At 41.8% G+C, this 24248-nt stretch overlaps 1 protein-coding gene across 2 annotated transcripts in view; it reads left to right on the top strand.

The window, feature by feature from the left end:
• LOC111158556 (LHFPL tetraspan subfamily member 6) overlaps window positions 1-24248 on the top strand; it is a 237095-nt gene that overhangs the window by 198113 nt on the left and 14734 nt on the right. For both annotated transcript variants that reach the window (XM_022520658.1, XM_022520657.1), the window contains exon 3: window positions 7456-7554. In XM_022520658.1, coding sequence (XP_022376366.1) covers window positions 7456-7554 — 99 coding nt within the window. The remainder of the gene's footprint in view (window positions 1-7455; window positions 7555-24248) is intronic.

Below are 24248 nucleotides of genomic sequence, written 5' to 3'. Positions count from 1 at the left end.
GAGATTTTCAAACTACACTTTCATGAAACATTGATTTCTACAACATGGTCTAAGGCTTAACACGGCTGAAACTGAAAAATGACAGTCTCTTCCATTAAAAAGATGTTCTTGGGGTCCAAGAGGGCAGCATGGTAAGACCTTGATCTCACTTCCTTCCTTACACCAAATCAACACTGACATATGGAGCAGTTCCTCCTCAAGAAGAACTGAAGGCTGATTGAACAGCTTCTGCACAACAAATGATAGAGAGACCACATATAGAGGAGTAAGAGAGACAGAGACACTGCAATGACAGAAACCCTACCCCTGATTCAGTGACCTGCAGAGTCACTGAGGGATAATATCACTGAGGGGCCCATAAGCAGACTCTCCCACCTTGGGGCACAGCAAAAAATGGTTTAAAGGGCAACCAGACTATAAGTGAAGGAAATCCATTTACTAGCCTTACATCATCCACTGAACCAGTAGGGACTGCTGGAACTCTCTCCGGGGTTGGAGGACCAGTGAGACAATTTTTCATATCTCCTCTTCAGCTTGATCATGTGGGCAGAAGTAGGGTCCAGGCATTCTAGCTGGCCTGCTAGTCTTTCATATCCTGGGCCCCTGGGGCACATCAGCTCCAACCATTCCTCCACAGTGGCCCTGGTGTGACATGCCAAGGGCCCCCACTCCCATACTCACCCCACCTTCAGCCATCCTATCAAGGTGGCCCTGGTGCTCTTTCCAGCTCTAGCTAGCCTCCTGTCACAGGAATCCTACTGTCTCTTCCCCACCTGCCTGTGCCTGTTCCCTCTCCAGCCAGCTTGCCAAAGCCACCAGGCACATGCAGTCTACACAGAGATTATTCCTACACAAGTCCACTCTTTCAAGAATGGGAAAAGTAGTTGTTCTGCCTGATTCATAGAAACAAACACAGAAGGTCAAACAAAATGAGACAAAGAAGTATGTGCCAAACAAAAGAATAAGATAAAACCACAGAATCAAACCCTCACAAAATGGAGATAAGTAATTTACCTGATAAAGAGTTCAAAGTAATGGTCATAAAGACAGGTAACAAAGTAGGGAAAAGAATGGAGGAACTCAGTGAGACCTTCAACAAGGGATTAGGAAATGTAAGAAAGAGCCAGTCAGAGCTGAAGAAGACAGTAACTGAAATGAAAAATACACGAGAGAGAATCAACAGCAGATTAGATGATACAGAAGAACGGATTCACAATCTGGGAGACAGAAGAGTGGAAATCATTCAGTCAGCCCAAAGAACAGAAAAAGAGAGAGAGGGAGAGAGTTTTAAAAAATGAGGATTGTTTGAAAGACCTCTTGGGGCAATATCAAGTATACTAACATTTACACCAATGGGATCCCCAGAGGACAAGAAAGAGAAAGGATCAGAAAACATATTTGAAGAACTAATGGCTAAGAATTCCCTTAACCAGGAAATAGACATCCAGGTCCAGGAGATACAGAAAGTCCAAAATAAGATGAATCCAGAGAGATCCACACAAAGGTGTTCAGAATTGAAGGAAAGATAACGTATTAATATTGTTAAAGTATCCATACTACACAAAACAATCTACAGTTTCACTGCAATCCCCATCAAAATACCAGTGGCATTTTTCATAGAACTAGAACAAAGAATCCTAAAATTTGCATGGAACCACAAAAGATGCCAAATAGTTGAAGCAGTTTTTGAGAAGGAAGAACAAAGCTGGAGGTATCCCACTTTCTGATTTCAAACTATACTACAAAGCTGTCGTAATCTAAATAGTATGTTACTGGCATGAACATGGACACATAGATCAATAGAATAGAATAGAGAGACCAGAAATAAGTCCATGCATATATAGTTAATCAACCTATGACAAAGGTGGCAAGAACATACAATGGGGAAAAACAGTCTCTTGGGGCACCTGGGTGGCTCAGTCGTTAAGCGTCTGCCTTCGGCTCGGGTCATGATCCCAGGATTCTGGGATCGAGCCCCGCATTGGGCTCCCGGCTTGGTGGGAAGCCTGCTTCTCCCTCTCTCACTGTGTCTCTCTGTCAAATAAATAAATACAGTATTAAAAAAAAAAAAAAAACGGTCTCTTCAATAACTGGTGTTGGAAGACTAGCCAGCTACATGCAAAAGAATGAAACCAGATCACTATCTTACACTATATACAAAAATAAACTCAAAATGGATTACAGGCTTGAATATAAGACCTGAAACCATAAAATTTCTAGAAGGATACATAGATAGTAAGCTTTTTGACATTGATGTTAACAATATTTGGGGGGACTAGTCTCCTCAAGCAAGGGCAACTAAAACTAAAATAAGCAAGTGGGATTTTATCAAACTAAAAAGCTTCTACACAGGGGCGCCTGGGTGGCTCAGTGGTTTAAGCCTCTGCCTTCGGCTCAGGTCATGATCTCAGGGTCCTGGGATCAAGTCCCGCATCGGGCTCTCTGCTCAGCAGGGAGCCTGCTTCCTCCTCTCTCTCTGCTTGCCTCTCTGCCTACTTGTGATCTCTCTCTCTCTCTCTGTCAAATAAATAAATAAAATCTTAAAAAAAAAAAAAAAGCTTCTACACAGTAAAGGAAACAATCAACAAAATGAAAAGGCAGCCTATGGCATTGGAGAAGATATTTGCAAATGATATATCCAGTATATCATTGGGGTTAATAGGGGGTTAATATCCAAACACATATAAAGAACTTACACATCTTAATATAAAATAAAACAAAAAGAAAAGCAAATAATCCAATTGAAAAACGGCCAGAAGACCTGAAGAGATATTTTTTCAAAGAACAGATATAGATGGCCAACAGGCACATGAAAAAATGTCAGCTAATCACCAGGGAAATGCAAACCTAAAACACAATGAGACATCACCTCACACCAGTCAGATTGGCTGTTATCAATAGGACAAAAAATAACAAATGTCGGCAAGGACATTTGTCCTTTTTTCTCCACAAAAACAGAGAAAACAGAACCATTGTGCGCTGTTGGTGGGAATAGCCATTATGGAAAATTGTATGAAGTTCTCAAAAAATTAAAAATAGAACTACCCTACAATCTAGCAATTCCATTTCTGGGTATTCATCTGAAGAAAATGAAAACATGAATTCAAAATGTTATATGTACCCCTGTGTTCACTGCAGCATTATTTACAATAGCTAAGTGTCCATTAATAGATGAATAAAGAAGATGTGAGGTGTGTGTGTGTGTGTGTGTGTGTGTGTGTGTGTGTATATATATATATATATATATATATATAATGGAATATTACTCAGCCATGAAAAAGAATGAAATCTTGCCATTTGCAACAAAATGGGTGGAACTAAATGTTATTGTGCTAAGTGAAATAAGTCAGAGAAAGACAAATATCATATGATTTTACTTATATGTGGAATCAAAAAAAAAGACAAATGAACAAACAAAATAACACAGAAGGAGACTCACAGATCTAGGAAACAGACTGTTGATTACTAGGGGGGAGGGGAATGGGATGGGAAAAATACGTGAAGGGGATTATGAGGTACAACCTTTCAGTTATACAATAAGTCAGTCATGAGAATGTAATGTACAGCATAGAGAATATAGTCAGTAATATTGTAACAACTATGGGGACAGATAGTAACTAGATTTTTCATGAGGAACATGTCATAACGTATAAAAATATCAAATCACTATGATGTACGCCGGAAACTAGTAGGATATTGTATGTACGTCAGTAATACTTAAATAATAATAAAAAAGATTGTCTTATTTTTATGTTTAATTATCTCTAACTTTACTTCACAATATAGTACTTCAGTATGGGCAATAAAATGCTAGTTGACTACAGTTGACAAACTAGGGACAGTTGGTGAACATTTGGACGATTCACTTCAGAAAATCATACTCCAGGAAAGGTTAATTAGCATAAATTCCCTAACTATAGACCACACCACAGAGGGTTAACATGAAACTTTCTAATATCAGTCTATACTTGCTGAGGTTTAGTAACCAGCTGTATTGTTGGATTAGGGAGAATTTTACATTGAGAAGATGGGATACTGTACCAATTATAGGGTAGGAGAGAAAGACATGTATCAGCATGGGTCAGGCATGTCCCAGCCAGATTCTGACCAGTGAACGAAACCACAACAGGTATTTCAAGTTAAAGATTCAAAGACTTATTAGGTCTGGAGAAGCGAAGGGCAGAGAAGAATTCAGGAAATCAGGAAATATAAGGATAGAAAGAAGCTACAGGTGAGATTTGCCCTGAGTGGGTGCCGCTGAGGAGGAGGCTGCCTAGAAGCCACGCCCACAATCTCATCCACGGTCTGCAAAAAGGCACGCCCCTGGTTACAGCTGCCAATGGGAAACTGATTGATTTCTGTCTTTTACCTTCTGGGTCCCTCAGGAGAGCTTCTCATGGACAGACATGAACTAGAATTTCTGCCAGGGGAGGATTTGAAATCTCTCACCTCTAGCCCCATCTAGAAAAGGAGAATCTAAAAGAGCAGGGATGATTTTTATTAACAAGCAGTATCAAGCTTAGGGTTTAAGAATCTGCCCCACGGAGAATCCTCTTGGAGTCGTGTCTTGGGTCGAGAATAGCTTTCTGCAGCAGCCCTTTCTGCAGCTGTGAAAATGGTCTATCTTTGCCCTGTCCACTGTGGTAGCCAACAGCGCCATGTGGCTATCAGGCCCTTGAAGTGTGGCCGGTGTAATTGAAGAGATGAATTTTTCGTTTAATTTCAATAAACTTAAATTTAAGTTTGCTACATGGAGCTCAGGGCCACTGTGTTGGGCAGGTCTAAACTCTGGTCTCGTGCCTCCTTTCCCATTTCTTTAAATGGAAGGCACTGTCTGGAGTGTCCTGAACCTGCTGGTTGAACATTTGTTATATTTATTGTATGTTGATGGCACTTGTTAGAATGTGTGATGAATCTGGGGAGGAGGGTTTCACTGAATTTACAGAATTGGTCATCTGGCTGCTTTCCGTGCCAGGTAAGTAATAAACATCCTTGTATATTAGGCTGAATTTAGTCTTAAGACTTGCTTTCTCCATAACATAACAGTAGAAAGATAGTGGGAGGCCACCAGTGTTTACCTGCAGAACCTAAAATTGCACCAGCCAATTAGACAGATGAGTTTGTAACATACATTTTTCTCCCAGAAATGTTTCTGGGTACTTTCACTGTTAGTGATAGTTAGCAGAGGACAAAACAAAGGCTATATAAATATTAATATAAGAATCCAGATAAGGTAGTTGCCCTCCCTTAACACTTTTTTTTTATGTGAGCTATGCGCATGGTATTTTTTTTTTAAATCATAGACATAACACAAATTTCTTATGTGTGAAATTGTTCCTTATTTATACGGTTGAATCAACATTTCATTGTGTCACAACGACACCCCAACATTCTACAAAAGAATCCTGACTGCTAAGTGTTCTACCACTTAGAAAACCACAGGTCAATGTGCTCCATATATAATCTCCCTTCTATTTAGTTTCTCAAAGTGCCTGACATCATACTGGACCAAAACAGCCATTTTTGTGAGTACATGACACATTTTCCTGCCATCTGAAAAGGACATTAGCAAACGAGACTATTTAATCATTTGTTTGTGTATCAGACAAAGAGAAAAGTGGTGGTTTAAATGTGACTATTTTTCATTTTTCTTACATTTGAAATTTTCTCTTTCCACGTTTGTCACCATTAAAAAATTGCTCGCGAGTTCTCAAAAAGTGGTGTTACTTATTAATTTAAGAGCTGAGTATCATGACAGTGAGACCACATTATTTATTAAACCTTCATGGAATTCAATTTGCATAAACCTTAGCCTCCTCATTATCTCTTTACCTGACGGAGGATAACACTAGTTTCGACTTGTCTTCAGAATACTATAAATTCTGTACTAAGGTGAAGAGCCTAAGGAAACCAGTCACTGGGGGCATTTGCTCAGTCAGCAAAAATCTCATACAGTTGTTTTCTGGGTTATTCTTCAGCCTCGACACAATTCATATTTATCTAGTTGCGTAGACAGCATCCTGGAATTCGTGATTTGCGCTTTCAACAATTCTTTGTAGGCACCCTCTCACATCACAGCCTCACTGCATTAAAAGATTGTTTTACTGTTGACCAGGGATGGTCGGATTGGAGGGAGGGGCACCAGGGTGAGAAATTTATGTCAGTTCATGGGGGATGTCTCTCCACACAGCTCAGCATAGAGCTTGGGGAGGGTTTGGAAAGCAGTCCCTCCTGTGCCCATAAAGAAAGAGACTACTTATGTGTGGGAGCTAAGATTGCAAGAGTCAGGCACCAGGGGCAAGAAGGAGAAGCAAAAGGGCAACAGAAGGGGACTCAATACAAAAATACTGAAAGTCTCTTCTAGAGGCACTTGAGGACCGGTCATTCTGCTTCGACGTTACCCCCCTTGGTGGATTTTTTTTCCTCATTTCCGGGGCTCTCTCTTTTAGCCCTGTATAACCCGCATTCTCTCAGGCTGGGCTGCTGTTCTCAACCATCGGACTCTGTGTGTGTGTGTGTGTGTGTGTGTGTGTGTGGTCCTACGGGCTCAGCACCCTTGTGGGACTTCAGGATGAGGACGGTGCTCATTCATTGACACCACAAGGTGTTACTGTCTGATTAGCCCTCGGATATTGGGGGTGAGGGCTTCAGCCTCATTCAGCTTCTTGTCAACTCACATTAGGCTTTGATGCAACACAGAAGACGCCAAGCAAAAGCTGTCTGGTCAGAGCGTGCTGCCATGATGACTTCCTATTAAAGTAAACCTGCCACCTTTTTCAGTTTGATCATCAGAACTTTTGGTCTCCACTCCAAGGAGGACTTAAATCATAGAAGTGTCCATCTTCTAGAGTATTTCTGAGATGAAGGGATGCTCCCGGATTCTCAACTTTTCAGCAGAGTGTAATAGCAGGGTAGTACAGTTCATGGTCCAGTCCTGTGCCCAGGCGGATCATGAAAATCTTTATATTTTCTCTGCCCCTGGTGAAATTGAATGATGCCAAAACATTCTATTTTGATTCTTCAGTTGGAAAAAAGATCTAATGCATGATGAAGCATGACCTGTGTAGGCACTTCTGCTTGTTCTTGATTTACTTGTTTGCGTGGACTGATGGGGGGATTGGTTGGACTTTTACAAGAGCGATTTAGAAAGCGTCTAAATTGTATTTCCTAAACAGAGTTTGCAAGGCTTTTAATGCTTCGAAAGACGAAGTTGGTACCAAACTGAGCTATCAGTGTTTTGTTGTTTTTTTCTTTCCTTTTAAGCAGACTTGAAATTGTTCATGGAATCAAACTGACCTTAGATTGCTTACAGGAGCCCTCGCTGGTGCTTCCCAAAAAGCAATCACCATGATCTTGTGTTATATTGCTAATATCAATTCCTCCCTCCCTGCTGCTGCGTTTATCTAGATGGGCAGAGGAATACTGCTAAAGCCCTCTTGGCTTATCTCTTCACAGGCTTGTTGATTGGTGCTGGCTGCGCCCTCTACCCCTTGGGCTGGGACAGCGAGGAAGTCCGGCAGACCTGTGGCTACATTTCCGGCCAGTTTGACCTGGGTAAGTTTTCTTCACAGATTGCATTTCTTTTAGAAAAGAACCTGATCTGACCTTTCATAGAAACAGAGAGCAGAAGAGCTATACAACCAGCAGTCAAGCGTAACAATACGCAGACCTTTGTTTATCTGTTTGTTTAGTGAAGTTATTGGCAATCCACCGCCTGCCTGGGCTAGGGGAAGTATTATCGAGACAAAGATAAGAAACAGCCCCTGCTCTGAGCAGTTTATATCCATTGATCAATTCATTCAGAATCATGTGATTATTACTTATTGCATGTGCTAAAAATAACTCCATGGAATTTACAGGTTGCCTGAGGGGATAAAGCCAACAAAACTGTCGAGGGGTAAGAGGTCCAAAGCAATTTCCCTCTAGAGTAATAGACAAGTTTGTGGCAGGGCTGGGTCTTGAACACAGTGATGCATACGGGCTGTCTGGGAGTAGACAGAAGCACCTGGCAAGCCAGGAATACAGCCCAGCAAAAGAACCAGGGAGGAATGAGAAAAGCCCATCAGGAGACCCCAGAGATGCGAGAAGCTGGAAGACATGTGAGTGAGTAGTCGAAGTTTGCACGCTGGTGAAGGGCACCTTGTGACTTTGGTTTTGTGTGTACTAATCATTTTCACGTGGAGTTACGGTGTGTTCTCTTTAGCCATCTATAAAGAAGGTTGCAGAGTACTACATGGTTTGTTTGCATCGTTATAATTTGTACATTGGATTATAGTTCACTTGGCTGATGCACCTGCATTTATTTAAACACTTCCTTATTTCTTGCTAGTTGGATATTTTGTCTAGTCCAGTTTCTGTGATGTTAAGGTATATTGTAATGAGAAATTTAACAAAGTAAGTGTTTCTTTATTGCATTATTTTCTGAAGACTTTTTTTCCTGGAACTGCTATCACTATATCAAAGACTATTACCCAGCAAATATACTTTCCCCTAATATAAGGATAGGCAGATTAAGTTTTAGACCGTTAGTGTATAGTGAGTTACTAACTTAACATTCGCTCTTCCCATTAAATACTTCCTCTAAGAAGAAATGTTCAAGGGAGTTGGTCTAATGTCAGTATTTATCCCAAATCATCATTTAAAAATTTGAAGTTGGAACTTCTGAGAAAAAAATTTGTCAGATCCTGAAAAAATGGGACAGATATGATATCACATCATAGTTCTCAGATTTTGAAAATAAAGCGATTTTTTTTTTTTTTTTTTTTTTTTTGAATCTGGATGACAAACACCCTGCTTCCCTCAAAATAATACTAGTTTTTTTGGTGGAGAAGTCCATACGTTAAATACTACTAATTTGCATGGATAAAAAGAAAAGAGATTTCTGACTGCCCTTCCCTCCTCGTTAAGGCTTTCCCAAGTCTGGATTTGTTTGTGATTGCTGTAATTGCAGAGAAGGGAAGAAATGCTGGCACGATGTTGAATGTCAGCTTGGTTTTTTTGTTTTGTTTTGTTTTTGCCTTTTAGTTTTGGTGGGGTTTGTTTGTTTGTTTGTTTTTTGGTTTTTTTTGGAAAGCAAACTGTGTCCAGGGGGGATATTTTAACACAGTGTCTGGCATTTTTCTTTCTGTAGTGTTTGGGGCATTCTTGGCTGTTTCACACATGCCTCAACTTGATTAGAGTACTGTTCTTGCTAATCTCTTGCTATTGTGTGCTGCTGTATTAATTAGCAGGTTATAATGAAACCCATATCCTGGTTTTGCAGTTTCATTACTGCATCCATGTAGTTTGTATCTTCTCAGCATGGTCGTGTAGTTTATATCTTCTCAGCATGGTGGATTAAAAATTTGAATGTCAAACTTTAAAAATTAAAAAAAAAAACTTGCCTCTTTCCTGGTGGTAATAATTTCTTATGTGATTAAACACACTAAACCATTTTAACAATTTTAAAACCACAGTGTTTTAATTTTTGCCTGTTTCTTTTTAAATTTCTCTTAGTTGGCTGATAAGGAAAAAAATAAAACTGGCATTATTCATAGATAAAATGAGCTCTAGGTCTTACAAAAGCATCCTACAAAACTGCTGCTGTTTTTTATCTTTAAAAAGTCGTTACTGTTCCGCTGACCACTGATGAAGGCTGAACTTCAGTGAATGAGTGAAGTCATAGATCATGATGCTAACCTGGGAGAGCCTAGGACTGGAGTCGGGAGCCACACATGTATGTGAGGGGAAGCATTCTCATGAAGGATGCCCACGGTTTTAGTGGTACGCGTGCTGGTTGCCACAGGCACACTCTACCTCTACCACTTCTGAGAACCCAAGTTCATCGCTGCCACCTCTCAAAGGAGAAAGTGTGCAGACATACCTTCCTCCCAAGAGTTGGGAAATGTTAACATTGTTAAGGTTCCCGCTCTCCTTATCGTGGGGCTTGGGTCACTTTTTTTGGCGTCCGGTTACTGAAATGTTACTTTCTCTCTCTAGAGCACATCCTGAAAGAAACCAGCTTTTGTTTTTGTACAGAAGATTATTTAAGGAGTGCCTTCATTCAGTTATCCAGCCAACAAATATTTATGGAGGCCCCGTGCTAGGTGCTGGGGATACGGCTTCAGTGAGGCATTTTAAAATACCCTGTTCAAAGAACTTAAAAACCCAGCAGGACAGGCAGGTGTTCAAGAAGACAATATCCCTCGATGTGTGTTAGGAAGGAAGGGTGCGGGGCCTGGCAGTGGGCACCGTGGTTGCCTTGCCAATATTCTTCCATGCTGGGTGGTGATTCGAAGCCAGAGGCTGAGAATGTCTCTGTAAAGAGCCAGCTCGTGACGTTTTCCCCTTTTGGAGCCATATGGTCTCTGTTGCAAGGATTTGGCCCTGCAATTGTAGCAGGAAAGACACTCCATGTATAAATGGGCGTTACCCTCTTCCCATAACATTTCATTTACAAAAACAGGTGGTGGGTCTATGGTCTGAGGACCCCTGATTTTAACCATCGCACACCCCTTCACACTCCAGAAGAGGGTTTCATTTCAGATACGCTCCTTAATTGATCCCTTCGGCCGCTGAGACAGCTGGTCAGGGCCTAAAGCAGGGGCTGCGCAGAGCAGCCCCAGCCAATTTCCCTAGTATGCGGCGTATGCTCTACACTTCTGTTGTGCTCTGTTGTGAATAGGTGGCAAGCACTCTGAATTAATCGTGATCATCTTACCTCTTACCACTGGCTTGGATGGGAAGCCTGAAGCCCCTTTGGACTAGGGATTATGGCAGGAGATGCGTCCAGAGGCTTTTGGGGAAAAGGGGATCACATGCCTAAGGGAAAGGCACCCGAAGCCATGCTCCCCCTCCCTCCAGCACCTGCCTCTGCACAGGTAGAAAGGCAGGAGGGATCAGACCCCAGACGGTGGGGTGGACAGAGGAGCCCCCTGAGGCTCAGCCACCCTTGAAGCAGGCCTTCCCTAGCAATCTTCAACCCTGCAGATGCGTAGTAATTCAGTTCCTTATTGGGTCGTGTTAAAGGCATCTTTTCTCTTACTGGCTGGAGAATGCAGCCTGATGCTATTTTATTTAGTTGCTATATCACAGGTCAAGCGGACTTGGCCTCCCCTGGGCGCGTCCTAAGGAAGTATTATTTTTAGCTGAGCCTTCAAGGCTGTAAAGGGTTTAGGTAGATAGAGGGTGAGTGTGAGTGTTTTAGGTTGCAGGGTGGGTGGGGAGAAGAGCCAAAAGAGAGCCTAAGTAGGCATGGAAGGTTAGAAATGAGGGGTGGGGAGGTAGGAAGGGCCTCGCAGGCTAAGAATATTTAAACTGAACCCAAACACCTAAGTAGTAGTTAAGCAAGGAGGAGATTTCAGAGAAACTCACGTTTGCGGTTTTAATGTACTGTGGTAGGAGGTCTAATAGAAAAGTTTTTAAAATGCCTTTTTTCCTTAGCAAGGAGATTTGCAGAGAATTCTTTTATGTGACTCGAAAACAATTTTATCAGGCTATTGATTATTTCTCAAGCGTTTTAATACGTTATGAAGTGCAAAGCTTTGCAGCAATTTCACAAACATACCCATTTTTACAAATCAAAGATTGTTACTGTTTACCTTTGGATCATTCTTATTTATGAAGAAGCCAGGAGCATGTTTGACTACACATATTTTCAAAACAGGGAAACAAAAGTACAAGCAGGCTGCATAATGAATTCTTAAATTACCCAACTCAAATCATACGTACAGCTTGCCTTGACAGTAGCTTTCAGCCGTTAGCATTAAAATCAGAGGTAGGTTTGTTTCTCTCATTGGTGTTTTAAGCAAGAATGCCAGGTGGTTCAGGTGCAGGGGATCAGCAGCCATACTTTGAAACAAAATTACCCTGATTTATATAGGAAATGACTGTTTTCTAATTTTTTTGAGTATAGCTGACACACAGCGTTCCATGAGTTTCAGGTGTATACAACAGAGTGATTCAGCGTCTCTCTGTGTCATGCAGTACTCACCAGAAAGTGTGGTTACCATCTGTCACCATCCAACACTGCCACAGTGCCATTGACAATGTTCCCCAGGCTGTGCCTTTTAGTCCCGTGTCTAACTCATTACATAACTGGAAGCTTGCATCTCCCACTCCCTTCTCCCATTTTGCCCATCCCCTTACCCCCTTCCCTCTGGCCACCATCAGTTTGTCCCCCCTAGAGAAAGAAAGTTCATTTTTTATACTTTGCTTAGAATGTAGTTTAACATTCATTTTGTTTTTATATACATCAGGGTGCTTTCTCTTTAGGTTACAAAGATCTGATTCCAACTAAGTAAAACAAAGAAGGTATTTACGACCTCTTACCATAGGAAAGCCGGAGCTAGGTGAGGTGAGCTGCAGACTTAACTGATTCAAGAGCTCCAGGATGCTGTCCAGGGCCCAGGATTTTCCTGAACTGGAGACCTGCCACTTGTAGGGTTCTTCTCCATCCTCGACCCCGCCATTTTTTTTTTTTTTTTAAATTTGAGAGAGAGAGAAAGAGTAAGAGAGATCACAAATGAGGAGGAGAAGGAGAAGCAGGCTTCTCACAAACAGGGAGCCCAACGTGGGACCTGATCCCAGAACCCTGGGATCATGACCTGAGCCAAAGGCAGACGCTTAACTGAGCCACCCAGGCGCCCCTTGGCCCCACCATCTTAAGTCTGGCTTCATCTTGAGGCTAGTTATCTTCTCCTCACAGATGATTGCCTTTGGCACCTGTAGCTTGTGTTCATGTCAAATAAGAGAGGGTGAGTTTCCCCCTCTTCCCAGTAATGGAATAAAAGTCTCTTTCCTCAATCTAATTGGGCCAACTTGAATGAATTGCTGCTGTCAGGGGAAACCATGTATAAAATTGGCTTCTTATGGCGGAGCTTGGATGTGTTCAGAGTTTTATAGAACCAGATTTTACTGAGGAATACTGTTATTTTTAAGTGGAAGATGAGGCTAAGAAAGAAGTCTGTCTTCATTGTTGTTGTTGGCCTTGGTGGCATATGTTCCTTCTCTCATGAAGTATATGGTTGTGGACCAAGGGTCAATAATGGCTTATGCTGTGTAAGTGTTAACAATGGTGAATTTATTTATTACTTTTTAAGAGAACAAACAATACAGGTGATAAGAATTACATGTAGTATACTCTGGTATCATCACATAATAAAAATCTGGTAGATGTTTGCCATTGTTATTCATGTTATTTGTACAGGACAATTTTTAATAAATATTTGCTGATTAATATTTTCCTCTTGCTTTTACATTTTGCAACAGTAAGTTTGGATTTACACAGTAAGCATAAGGTCTTTATAATCAGGTTGTCCAATTGATTTAATTCATGCCTCAGAGATATTTTCATCCACCCGACTTTTCTAATTATATCCTGATGATCAAAAGCACTGTTTCAATTAATTTGTCTTGCTAATTTGCCAAGTAAATTTGAGTAATTATTGCTTTCACTTTTGCTATTTAATTTGATTAAGAAGCCATCATGTTTCCTGTTCTCAAAATTATGTTCTTGGTTCTCAGGAACAGTACCATAAACTCTGAAAACTCAGAAACTCTCAGCATTGAAAAAGATGAGAGTCTGTTCCCTCCACATTTTCCATCCAGTGTAGAAGTCTCTTCCAATCTGAGCAACGACCATGTCACACATCTCTTTGGACACGTCTCTTTGACTCCTGACTTACGTTTTCTCTCCTTTCAAATTGAGTCACACTTGAGAAAAAATAATTTGCAGGTTATAGTGAGTGGGGAAAAAATGGGAACAAAAATAGAAAATCTGTCCAAGTTGCTAGAAGTCATTTAGAAGATCCAGGAGGAGTCTGTATTCCCTGATGTAGCGTGCTAGTGCAAGAGGATGGCAGGAAAACAGAGAGGCTGCTGTGAGCTCCACCACGCCCCAAACTGGGTAGACCCATGAGGACTTGTGGAAGCACTCTGGAATGTGACTCCAGATGGTGCTGGGAAAAGTTCCAGCAGCAGAAGAAGCTCCAGGAAGTGGCGGAACATCGTCCAGGCACCACCCAAGGAAAAACAGCCAGCTTTGCTGGTCACTCAGCCTTTTTAAGGGCCTCTTTTCAAGAGAAGAAGGGTTTTCTGCATTTATTCTAGAAAGTGAGGAGAAGAACCAATTCGGTTCAGGGCCATGAATACCAGTGGGACCGTGACAACAATAGCGGACCGGGCACATAACCGCTTTAAGTTATGGCTTAGCAAATGCTTCTGGTCTTGCTTTAGGAGAAGGTATCCCTTCTGTATCATCCTAGATCCAATTCTGTCTGCTTCCCTAAACACATCTTTGTAGGTTCCAGATGAGCCCACGGGACAGGAATTTTGCAACTTCAGTGTCTGTCTCAGTGTTTGGCCCAGAGAAGTATTCAACAGATTTATTTATGCAATGGATCTTTATTAAGCAAGTTTTTGGCATCAGTAATTGTGCCACATACTTAGGATGAAATTATGAATTAAGATAAACACGATCCTTACGCATGTCACATATCTGCCATCCACCAAGTGGTTAAAAGAAGGGAGGGAGGAAAGGAAAAGGGGAAGAAGGGATGACGTGGGGAGAGGGAATAAAGAAGAACGAGGGCAAGGAAAGAAGATAAGAGGCAAGGAAGGAAGAAATCTCACTGCTGATTTGTGACTCTAAAAAGGAAGCTGCCATTATGATTCTGTAGATTCCTGGCTGCTGATATACTGGTGAGAATTATAGCATTACTTTCTAAAGGAATATGACTTAACCATCTCCCAGAAAAAAAATAAAATCAAGCTCAGGGTCATAGTTTAAAGAACAAAGTGCCATGGTAGATGAAAAAGAAATAGCTCTAAATTCTTAACCTCCTGAATCTTTTTTGGTTTGGTTATTGAGGAACAGGACCATCACCAATCCTGTATTAAGCCTTCTTAAAGCCTCATTCAGTGGCTTACAGTGATTTGCAGCAGTGAAATTCAGTGACTGTAGGAAAAGGTAATTCTCTTTAAAAAAAAAAACCTGGGGGAAATAATATTTCTTAAGATATGGACACCACGCTATTGAGAAGAATAGACCAGTCTCCCTTTTAAAGATTCTTCTTCATTTTTTCAGTGCTTTATAAAAACAAAAAAAATATAGATACACCTGAGTGGTGCGCTATTTTAGATAGAGCAGACTTAAGGAACTTTAGGAAACTGAACTAGCTATTCTCGTTAACCCTTTTGTATTAGATGCTCTTAACTCTTTCACAGTATGTTCCACTCAGATATTAATCTGGCTGTAGAAAAGCACTAATTTTAAATTGAATTGTTTTTGATGTTTTAGGCCCTATCTCAGGAATGAACTTTGTTCAACTGACTCTATCAGTGATATCTCTAAGAAAGAAAGGGCCATTAAGATAAATCAGCCCTATGAACATCATCTTGAACAAATCTTTAGATTTTATTAAAATTTCCTGATAGTTAAGGATTTGGGGAATAATCTGCTAATTAGGAAGAAGAGCCCATCCCCTCCTACCATCCCGAAGCGTGCCCCTTTTGATTATGTGATTAATGCAACCCCCTTGAGAAGTCCCCTACCTGCTCCCTGCCCTCAACGAGATTATAGTTGAGAGATTTATCCCAGATTGTCTTAGAACATTCTGTTATCAAATAGTAACATGGAAGAAAACCTTCCAAGTACTTTTGCTGGGAGATGTGTCTATGTGAACATTAGAGTTCTTTAAAAACTTGATATTATGGGGCACCTGGGTGGCTCAGTGGGTTGAGCCTCTGCCTTCAGCTCAGGTCATGGTCCCGGGGTCCTGGGATCGAGCCCCGCATGGGGCTCTCTGCTCAGCAGGGAGCCTGTTTCCCTTCCTCTCTCTCTGCCTGCCTCTCTGCCTACTTGTGTTCTCTCTCTGTCAAATAAATAAATAAAAATCTTAAAAAAAAAAAAAAAAACCTTGATATTATGGTTCTTAATCTCAGGAGAACTATTTCTGCCCCAGAACTGAGAACTCATGTGTTTTGTGCCTTTACTGTGTCTTGTTGTCTTTGTCCACTTCCCCTCCTTAGCAGATCTTCTGTTAAGAAATAGATATTTGGGGACGCCTGGGTGGCTCAGTTGGTTGGACGACTGCCTTCGGCTCAGGTCATGATCCCGGGCTGCCGGGATCGAGTCCCACGTTGGGCTCCCAGCTCCATGGGGAGTCTGCTTCTCCCTCTGACCTTCTCCTCGCTCATGCTCTCGCTCACTGTCTCTCTCTCAAATAAATAAATAAAATTAAAAAAAAAAATAGATATTTGCAGGCATTATTGGTTATTACACATCAAATGTGTTTTAGAATAAAACCAAAAATATAACAAAGTCATCAAAAGGCTGATCTGTCTTCTAATCTGATTTTTAACCTGGTGGAATGTTGACAAAAACTAATTAATGTAGAGACTTTGTAGAGCAAAACTCATTCCTGAGATCTTTTTGGAAAATTTCATATGAATAGATTATTCCAGAGTACTGAATTTTCCCCTTCAAGGAATAAGTTAATGGGGAAAACATGGACTGGTTTCAATCCCAGTTTTATGCTCCTAGATGTTGGATTCTGGACAGGTGTTTGGCCTGTCAGAATTTCAGTTCTTCAGTCTCTAAAAGGCAGTGATACGTTACTTCACAGGCCCATTGAAAGGATTAAATGTGATGAGAGGGGAAGGTGCTTTCTACACAGACGACCTATGGTAACCAATAGCCCCTCCTTTCTGCCTTAAAGGCCAACACACTTCCTATTTTAATCATGTTGAAATAGTTTGAGGATGTGCATGTATGATAGCCAGTATCCATCATTTTAGCCAGAGTATATGAAACATACAAAAAATAAAAGCAAGCCTTTTAAAAAAACATCATTAGCAGTTATGTTCTCATATGATTCAGAAGGAGTCATTCCTAAGAGGGAAGGATGTTTGTAGAGTTATTTGCCTTTACGCTGAATAACTGAGAGTGAAAAATTTTTGAGTTCCTTCAGGTTTTTGCTGTCATTTTGCTACAGTTTTATGTGATACTGTTAGCAATTACTCATTGCAGTTATTAATTATACTTTTCTCTCCTTATTCCCTCACCTCTGATTTGTGTCCTTTCTAATCTAATCATCATAAATCATCTTAAAGTCATGCTTTCAAAGGAACACAATTCAGGGCACCTGGGTGGCACAGTTGGTTAAGCACCTGACTCTTGGTTTTGGCTCAGGTCATGATCTCAGGGCAGTGAGATGGAATCCCACGCTGGGCTCTGTGCTCAGCACAGAGTCTGCTTAAGACCCTCTCTCCCTCTGCCCCTCCCCCTGGTGCTCTCCCTCTCTCTCTCTCTCTCTCTCTCTCTCTCTAAATAATCTTAAATAAAGGAACACAGTTCAACTCTGTCTCTGGGCACTATGTATCTTGGAAGTACTGATTTTTGTATGCTCTGGATAGTTTTTTTTTTTCCCCTTATCTCCTGATTTGGAGTCATGCTTTGGATAGCTAAGAATGCCAGCTACATGGTATCTGGATAGTAAACTACTCTGGCTTGGCAACTGGATGTTTTGATGACATTGGTAAATGAGTTTGATGTTGTGGTAAGCCTTGTTCCAGGGATTGGTGTCTCTGGATCATACAAGGGTCCGAAGTCCATTAATAGGCTTCAGAGATTTGTGACCCCACTGAAATCATGTGCAAATTTTATATGCCTGTGTGTCCATGCTGATTTCTGGAGACTTTATTCGTAGCTCTTATATAGTATTCAAATACGTTCCTGACATCAGAAGAGTTAGAACCTCTGATAATCCATATTCGAAGTCTGGTATTAGGAGGCTGAGAAACTTGACCTCTAGATTATACCTGCCAATAGTCCTCAAATCCTCCCAACCCCGAAACTGGAAAGCCACTGAACCCTTTTGACTTGATTTCATTACCTGTGAAAGTGTTTGTCGGGGGGATGTTGTAGGGGAAAACATCATACTTACAATACTCATCATTGCAAATAGGTACTCCCATCCACCAATTCTTCTTTGAAATCATAGCTGTGAAAATGACCTTCCTAGTGAATTGATTATGTTTCCACTTAGACTGCTGGCCAGTTGCACTGGTGCCAGTACCAGGAGACAGTTCTTCAGCATGTCCTGAGAGCTCTTGGTCCTCAACTGTCTGGTCAAAGATGTTTGTATACCAAACAGCCTTGGAACGTATTGAATCCTGCTTGCTGGAACAGAGGACAAGTTTGCTTCATGTTTAGTATACGAAGATAATGTCTCCCTATGGGCCAAAATTTGGGCAGATTTGGGCACCTGGGTGGTTCAGCTGGTGAAGTGTCTGCCTTTGCCTCAGGTCATGGTCCTGGAGTCCAAGGATGGAGTCCCACATCAGGCCCCCTGCTCTGCAGGGAGTCTGCTTCTGCCTCTGACTGTCCCCTGCCTCATGCTCTCTCTCTCATTCTCTCTCAAATAAATAAATAAAACCTTAAAAAATATTGGGGCAGATTTGTTTGCAGTCTACTATAAAAAATTGGGGTTCCCTAAGCATGGGATTCCTCAGCTGTGACCCGAACTCACTGGCTTGCCACATCAGCCCCTCTGTGGGGTGGGAGGCGAGGGATGGATGCAAACATGAAGTTCAAGCTGCTTGCTGAGCTGTGAGTGATGCACTCCTCCACCCCCGACCTGGGAGCCTCCTGGCTTTTCCAGCATCTGTGAAATGACAGCAATTGAATTTGCTAGCATGCAAGTAGAGTAAAATCTCACTCTTCACAGTTCTTGACACCACTGTCATAATGCCTGTGATTCCTTTGAAAATACTTCAGGATAAGCGAGAGGTGTGATCAGTTAGGGGAAGTCACAACTCAGGTGTGTCTTCCAGAACAGATACTCAAGGCGGGTTAACACAGCATTCAGTTATCCGTAACTCAACCAATACCAGAAGCTTGACTATGAGGATCGCCCTGTCAGAAATGGATTTTTATTGGTAGAATTAACATCTCACCGATTACTATGATGAATGTTAAAAATGGATTCTTGCCAGTGAGATTAAAGGCATTCAAGATTGTGGATTAGCTCAGAGCGTTAACCGTACTCCCTATCCTTGCATGATGGGATTAAGCATCCATCCAAGCATCCAGCCATCATTCTAAGTCCCAGTGATATTCGAAATATCTAACAACCAGTTTTTCAGAGGCCCTGACCCATCCAAACCGAGACAAATCTTGACTACAGCCCTGGAGACCCTGCTCTGCCAGGCACTGTTTCTTGGGTTCGGGGATGGGAGGCTGGGATTCTCTAGAGTTCTGAGAGGCAGGGAAGGGACAATGGAAACTTGGGGAACTCGGAGAAGTGCATGTTTACCCACCAGTACTGAGAGGTACATATTTTCATATTTTAGCAAGTGACCCAGCTTCACTGAAGCTTTCCAACTACGTGTATGCTGCCCTTAGGAATGGCAGCCAAGCCATGATCATCCCCGAACAGCTCAATTCCCAGGCTTTGGGGGATTTCTGGTGGTTTGTTGCCAAAGGGAACAGAACCCTGCCCTAGAACATTGCTCCAGTGCTTCCTTCATGTCAAGTGGTCTCCAAACTCTTAAAGGGTAGGGAGCTCTCTTCTTGTGGGTTTGCTGGAAAATTGGCGGCAGATGCAGGCCACATGGAGTACCGGCAATTAGAGACAATCTAGGTCCCTTCACGCTGTCTTTCCTGGCCATTTATGAGTCAGGGGAGCTGAATTTCAGGTTGTTCCAGCCTTTAGAAATGGCAGCGAAAGACAGAAACCAAAGGATAATCTGTCACCATACACTGAGTAAACCCCACTGATGATCTCAGCCTCCCCCCTACGGAGATGGGATTCTGTGTCGGTTCACAGCACGAACACAAAGGCCACCAGCGTGCACTGTGTATATAGAGCCAATGTGTATGACGTATGACCGTAACAGTGGCATTATCTCTAGTGACACTTTTAGGATGGATTTGGTGTTGAGGGGCAAAGATTGATAACAACTGCACTAGCAGAGACTCAGCTGGCCAGACGGGACAAAGGGGAAACTGTTTTTCATGTGTAGATCTTGCAAATATCTTAACACAGTCATTTACTGGGCCATGAAACAGAGGTCCATTTATTTGATTGGTGGGATGGTAAGAATTCAGATGTACTCACCCTACTTTTCTGACACTTACACTGAAATTTGATTATGTTTCTGGAAGCACCAGGGTAATTTTCTTTTCTTTTTTTTTCTTTTTTATTTTATTTTGTCTGGCCATCTTTGCGTCGTGGGAATGCTACATAGGCAAAGCATCTTTGCCACCTGTTTCACGGTTATGGGGCTTTTATCGGAATTCAGGATGGGAGGATGCAGGGCCTTGAGTCAGTGCAGAGTGCAAGAGGAAGGACCCAAATGGGTCTGATGAAAAGGAAAAACAGTGAGCAGACTTGGTGTGGTAGGATCAGGAACACCCCTGACAGCCTCGATGTGAGAGGACGTGAAATGTTCTTTCCCATGCAGCCACACCCAGCAAAATCACCCAGATGTCTGTTCTTCGGGTATTCCGGAACCAGTTTTTCTGATGGACTCTGTTCTCTACCTCCGGGTAACACTGCCCCTTTTTCGTTACATTGTGCCAAATGTATATAATGTAAAATTTATCATTTCAACCATTTCTAAGTGAACAATTCAATGGCAGTAAGTACATTCACAATGCGCAATCATCATCACTGTCTGTTTTCTATTTCCAGAACTTTTCCATCATCCTAAATAGCATCTGTACCCAGTAAAGAATAACTCTCCATTATTTCCAACTGCCAGACCCTAGGAACCACTGTTCTGCTTTCTGTCTCTGTGAATTTGCCTATTCAAAGTAGCTCCTACACATGGAACCCTGCAATATTTGTCCTTTGGTGTCTGCCTTTTTTCACTTAGTGCGGTATCTTCAAACTCGTCCATGTTGTAGCACATATTGGAACTTCATTCCTTTTTATGGCTGAGTGATATTCCGTTATATGGATATACCACATTTTGTCTGTTCATCTAACCCTGCTCGTTTTTTGTCTAAAGATTGAGAGTTGTTTTCACCCTGGTGATTTATTTATACTGACAACATCTGTTCCACTGGTTCATTGGCAAAAGGGTTTATTCCCCTCACAACTTTATAATTCTTTGCTTTGGCTTTGTGAGGTTAACTTTAAAAGTATGGGTAGGTAATGATGTGGTGTACATACTTATCACCCAGTTACTCGGGCAGGACTAGATTTTTGGTTAAGAATAACCCAGCCTCAGTGCCCGGCTTTAGATTGGAACCAGGAAATTGGGTTGGATTTAGATTGGAACCAGGAGAAAGACTCTCCTGCTGGACGTTTGAGAGACCTGGGAAAGTGACCTTGGTCTTCTGAGCTACATTAACGTCACTGGCAAAATACAGGAGGTGACCAGTGTCAAGGATGTGAGCACACCATGTGACAAATCTGTCCAGAGCTTGTGTTTTCCAGAAGTTTAATTGGAATGCAGCCAAGCTCGTGTGTTTACTTGGCATCCGTGGCTGCTTTTGACCTAAAATATTTACTACCTGGCCCTTCTCAGAAAAAGGTTGCCAACCCTTGCCCTAGATGATCCTTCTCAAATGTTCGTTTGCTCTGAAATCCATGATGCTGTGATTGGCTAGGTGGGAGGAGGAGGAGCCAGGAAAAGTCCCAAGGATGCAGAAACCAAGGTGTGATGCACTGGTTCTTGACAAGGCTTACAATGGAGAAAAGCTGGGTTCCTTACTGTAGCCCTGACCCCGCGTCCTCCTGACTCGGCATCCCGCTCTCAGCTGGACTTGCCAGGGATGACTTTGATGGCACATATACCTCCTGTGGTTTTTTTCTTACAGAGCATATGCTTTGCTCCTGTAAAATCTTATCAGCTGGAAAAGCCCCTCTCCTTCAGTGGGAAGTGTTGTTTCCCACACAGAGCATGTACAACCAGTAGCCTGAAGACACTTTGTGGAGGCGAAGGGACCCTCTGTGTTTCTGCCCTGCGCCTCCGGGAGGAGATGGAACCGGGGCTCCAGTTCTTCCTCACCTGGACACCTGCATTCTGCCCCTGGATGCCCCTCCCCTAGTGTTTCACACTCTTTTATGATTAATGCTAGAATGTCTTCTTTCTTTAGGTAAATTTAATCTGCAGGCTGTTGGCTGTGTTGGCTGTGGTCCACTGGGTCAGGCTGTGCTTGGCAGGAAGGGCATGAGCTTTTGTGGTAGGTGGGGTGCAGCTAGAGGGCGGGGACTCCTCAGACCCCCAGCTGAGGGCTGTTCTCAGCAGAGTAACTTGTGCAAATGGAGTGGAAGAGGGTGGATGCCTATTTTCACAAGGAAAATTACACAACAAAAATTGCCCTTATGCAGATGTCTCATTTTGCATGCCATATGACCAACGTCTTTATTGAGTTCTGGCTCTTTATATTTGTTTACAAGCATAAAAGCTGCCCACTCATTTTATATATAGATGTGTGTATGTATATGTATGTGTATATGCATATTTATATACATGGGGGTATGTATATGTACACATGTATATATAAAATATATAGTTAAATTTTTATATTCATTTAATTTTGATTTTGAAATGAGCTCAGATTTATAGACGAGTTATAAAAATAGAACAAAGGATTCTCATATACTCTTCACCCAGATTCTCTTAATATTAAATTTTATCATATTTGCTTTATCATTCTCTCCCAACCTTCCTGCTCTATTCTGTCTTTCTCAGATACAACGCCCCTCCAACCCTAGACACTTAAGGGAATAATTCCTAAAAGTGATGTCCTTTTACATAGAGTACAGTTACCAAAATTAGAAAATTAACACTGATGCAATAGTATTATCTAATCTAGCTCTTACATTGGTACGTTTTAAGTGTAGAACTATACATGTGAGAAATGGAATTTGTTTGCTTTTCTTATAGTGAGTATTATTTGTTCTGGATTTTAGTTCTGCTATGTGGTTTTCCAGTCGCAGAAAATAACAAACACAAAGTAGTATTTAAGGTCTCCAGATGCTTAAAAAAATGCTCACTGTCCAAACCTATGTTATGATATTAGGACATATTAAGATTTCAGGAAAGAAAGAATATATTGCTAGTGATAGTAGTAATAATAACAGTAAATGGAAGTGTCTTTCGTCCCTGATGTATGTCTGGGCTCAGGCTACTGAACTTCAGGGCAAGCCCAGCTACCATTCTGAGAGTCCAGCCCTTTTGTAAATGTGCAGATATGAGACCTCGAATAGGTATTTTCTGGTAAATCCCTAAGTGGACGATGGCTAACACCATTTCCTTGGGAGACATTTCCTTGGGCAAAACTCTTCTTTTTCCTTAGCTCCTCACGCTGAAGGTCAAGCTAAAACATTTCTGTGCGGACAGCAGAGACACAACAGAGCGAGTTAAAGTTAAGGCTTTTTAGCAGAACTTTTGTGGCATTCCAGAAGAGAAATGTATACCGTTGTGATGAGCACTGGGTGTCATACGCAACCAAGGAATCATTGGACACTACATCAAAAACTAATGATGTACTGTATGTTGGCTAATTCATTTAAATTTTTTGAAAAAGAAATAATTTGTAATTCAGAACGGTTTTTTCCCCTACAGTCAGAGACCCACATGGCATGTAGTCATAATTGAGTGTAGAGCTTGCACACCAGGCACTGCCCTTTGTGGACTCTTCTGGAGAGCCCTGGCCTCACTCCTCCTGCTCCAGCTGCAGAATGAATGAAGCTGGACTGAATCAAATTTACAAGCCTGACATATATTTTCGGATCAGAATTCACCCATAACCTATCTCCTTAGACGTGGTGCTGTAGACGTGTGGCTCTTTGTAGATGCATTATCTCTATCTCTATCTCTATCTCTTATCTCTTCCAGAGAGTAAATCCCTGCTCCCTTTGACATTCATGCTTGTGAAAATACTCAGGCCACAACTTGAGTGTGTCAGTCCTTACCAGTGTCACTTCTGCATTTTATGTTCTTGGTGTGTGGAGGGAGGCAGGGTGTCTTTACACCCTGATCCAACTTGTTTATTTATTTATTTGCATTTTATATTTTTATTTTCATCCTGGTTAACTCTGTGTAGAAAGTAGGGCAAACAAAGAAGGTTGGGGGGGATCTCTGATTCTTGCCTCCTCTTTTTGTGCTCAGAGCTAGTTACTGTTCATTGAGGTGTGCTCTGTATTTGGGGGGAAAGGTCTCATTCAACTTCCAGAGACTTCAGACCCTACTGTTCAGTATCCTGAGCCTGGGAATGAGGGGCAGGACAGGCCGATAAAGTCAGCCTGCTC

This window comes from Enhydra lutris, unplaced genomic scaffold (genome assembly GCF_002288905.1).
Source record: "Enhydra lutris kenyoni isolate GAN:26980312 unplaced genomic scaffold, ASM228890v2 scaffoldscaffold60, whole genome shotgun sequence".
Classification (NCBI taxonomy): domain Eukaryota; kingdom Metazoa; phylum Chordata; class Mammalia; order Carnivora; family Mustelidae; genus Enhydra; species Enhydra lutris.
The sequence above is the reverse complement of the archived record's forward strand: the minus strand, read 5'-3'. Positions and strand labels throughout refer to the sequence as shown.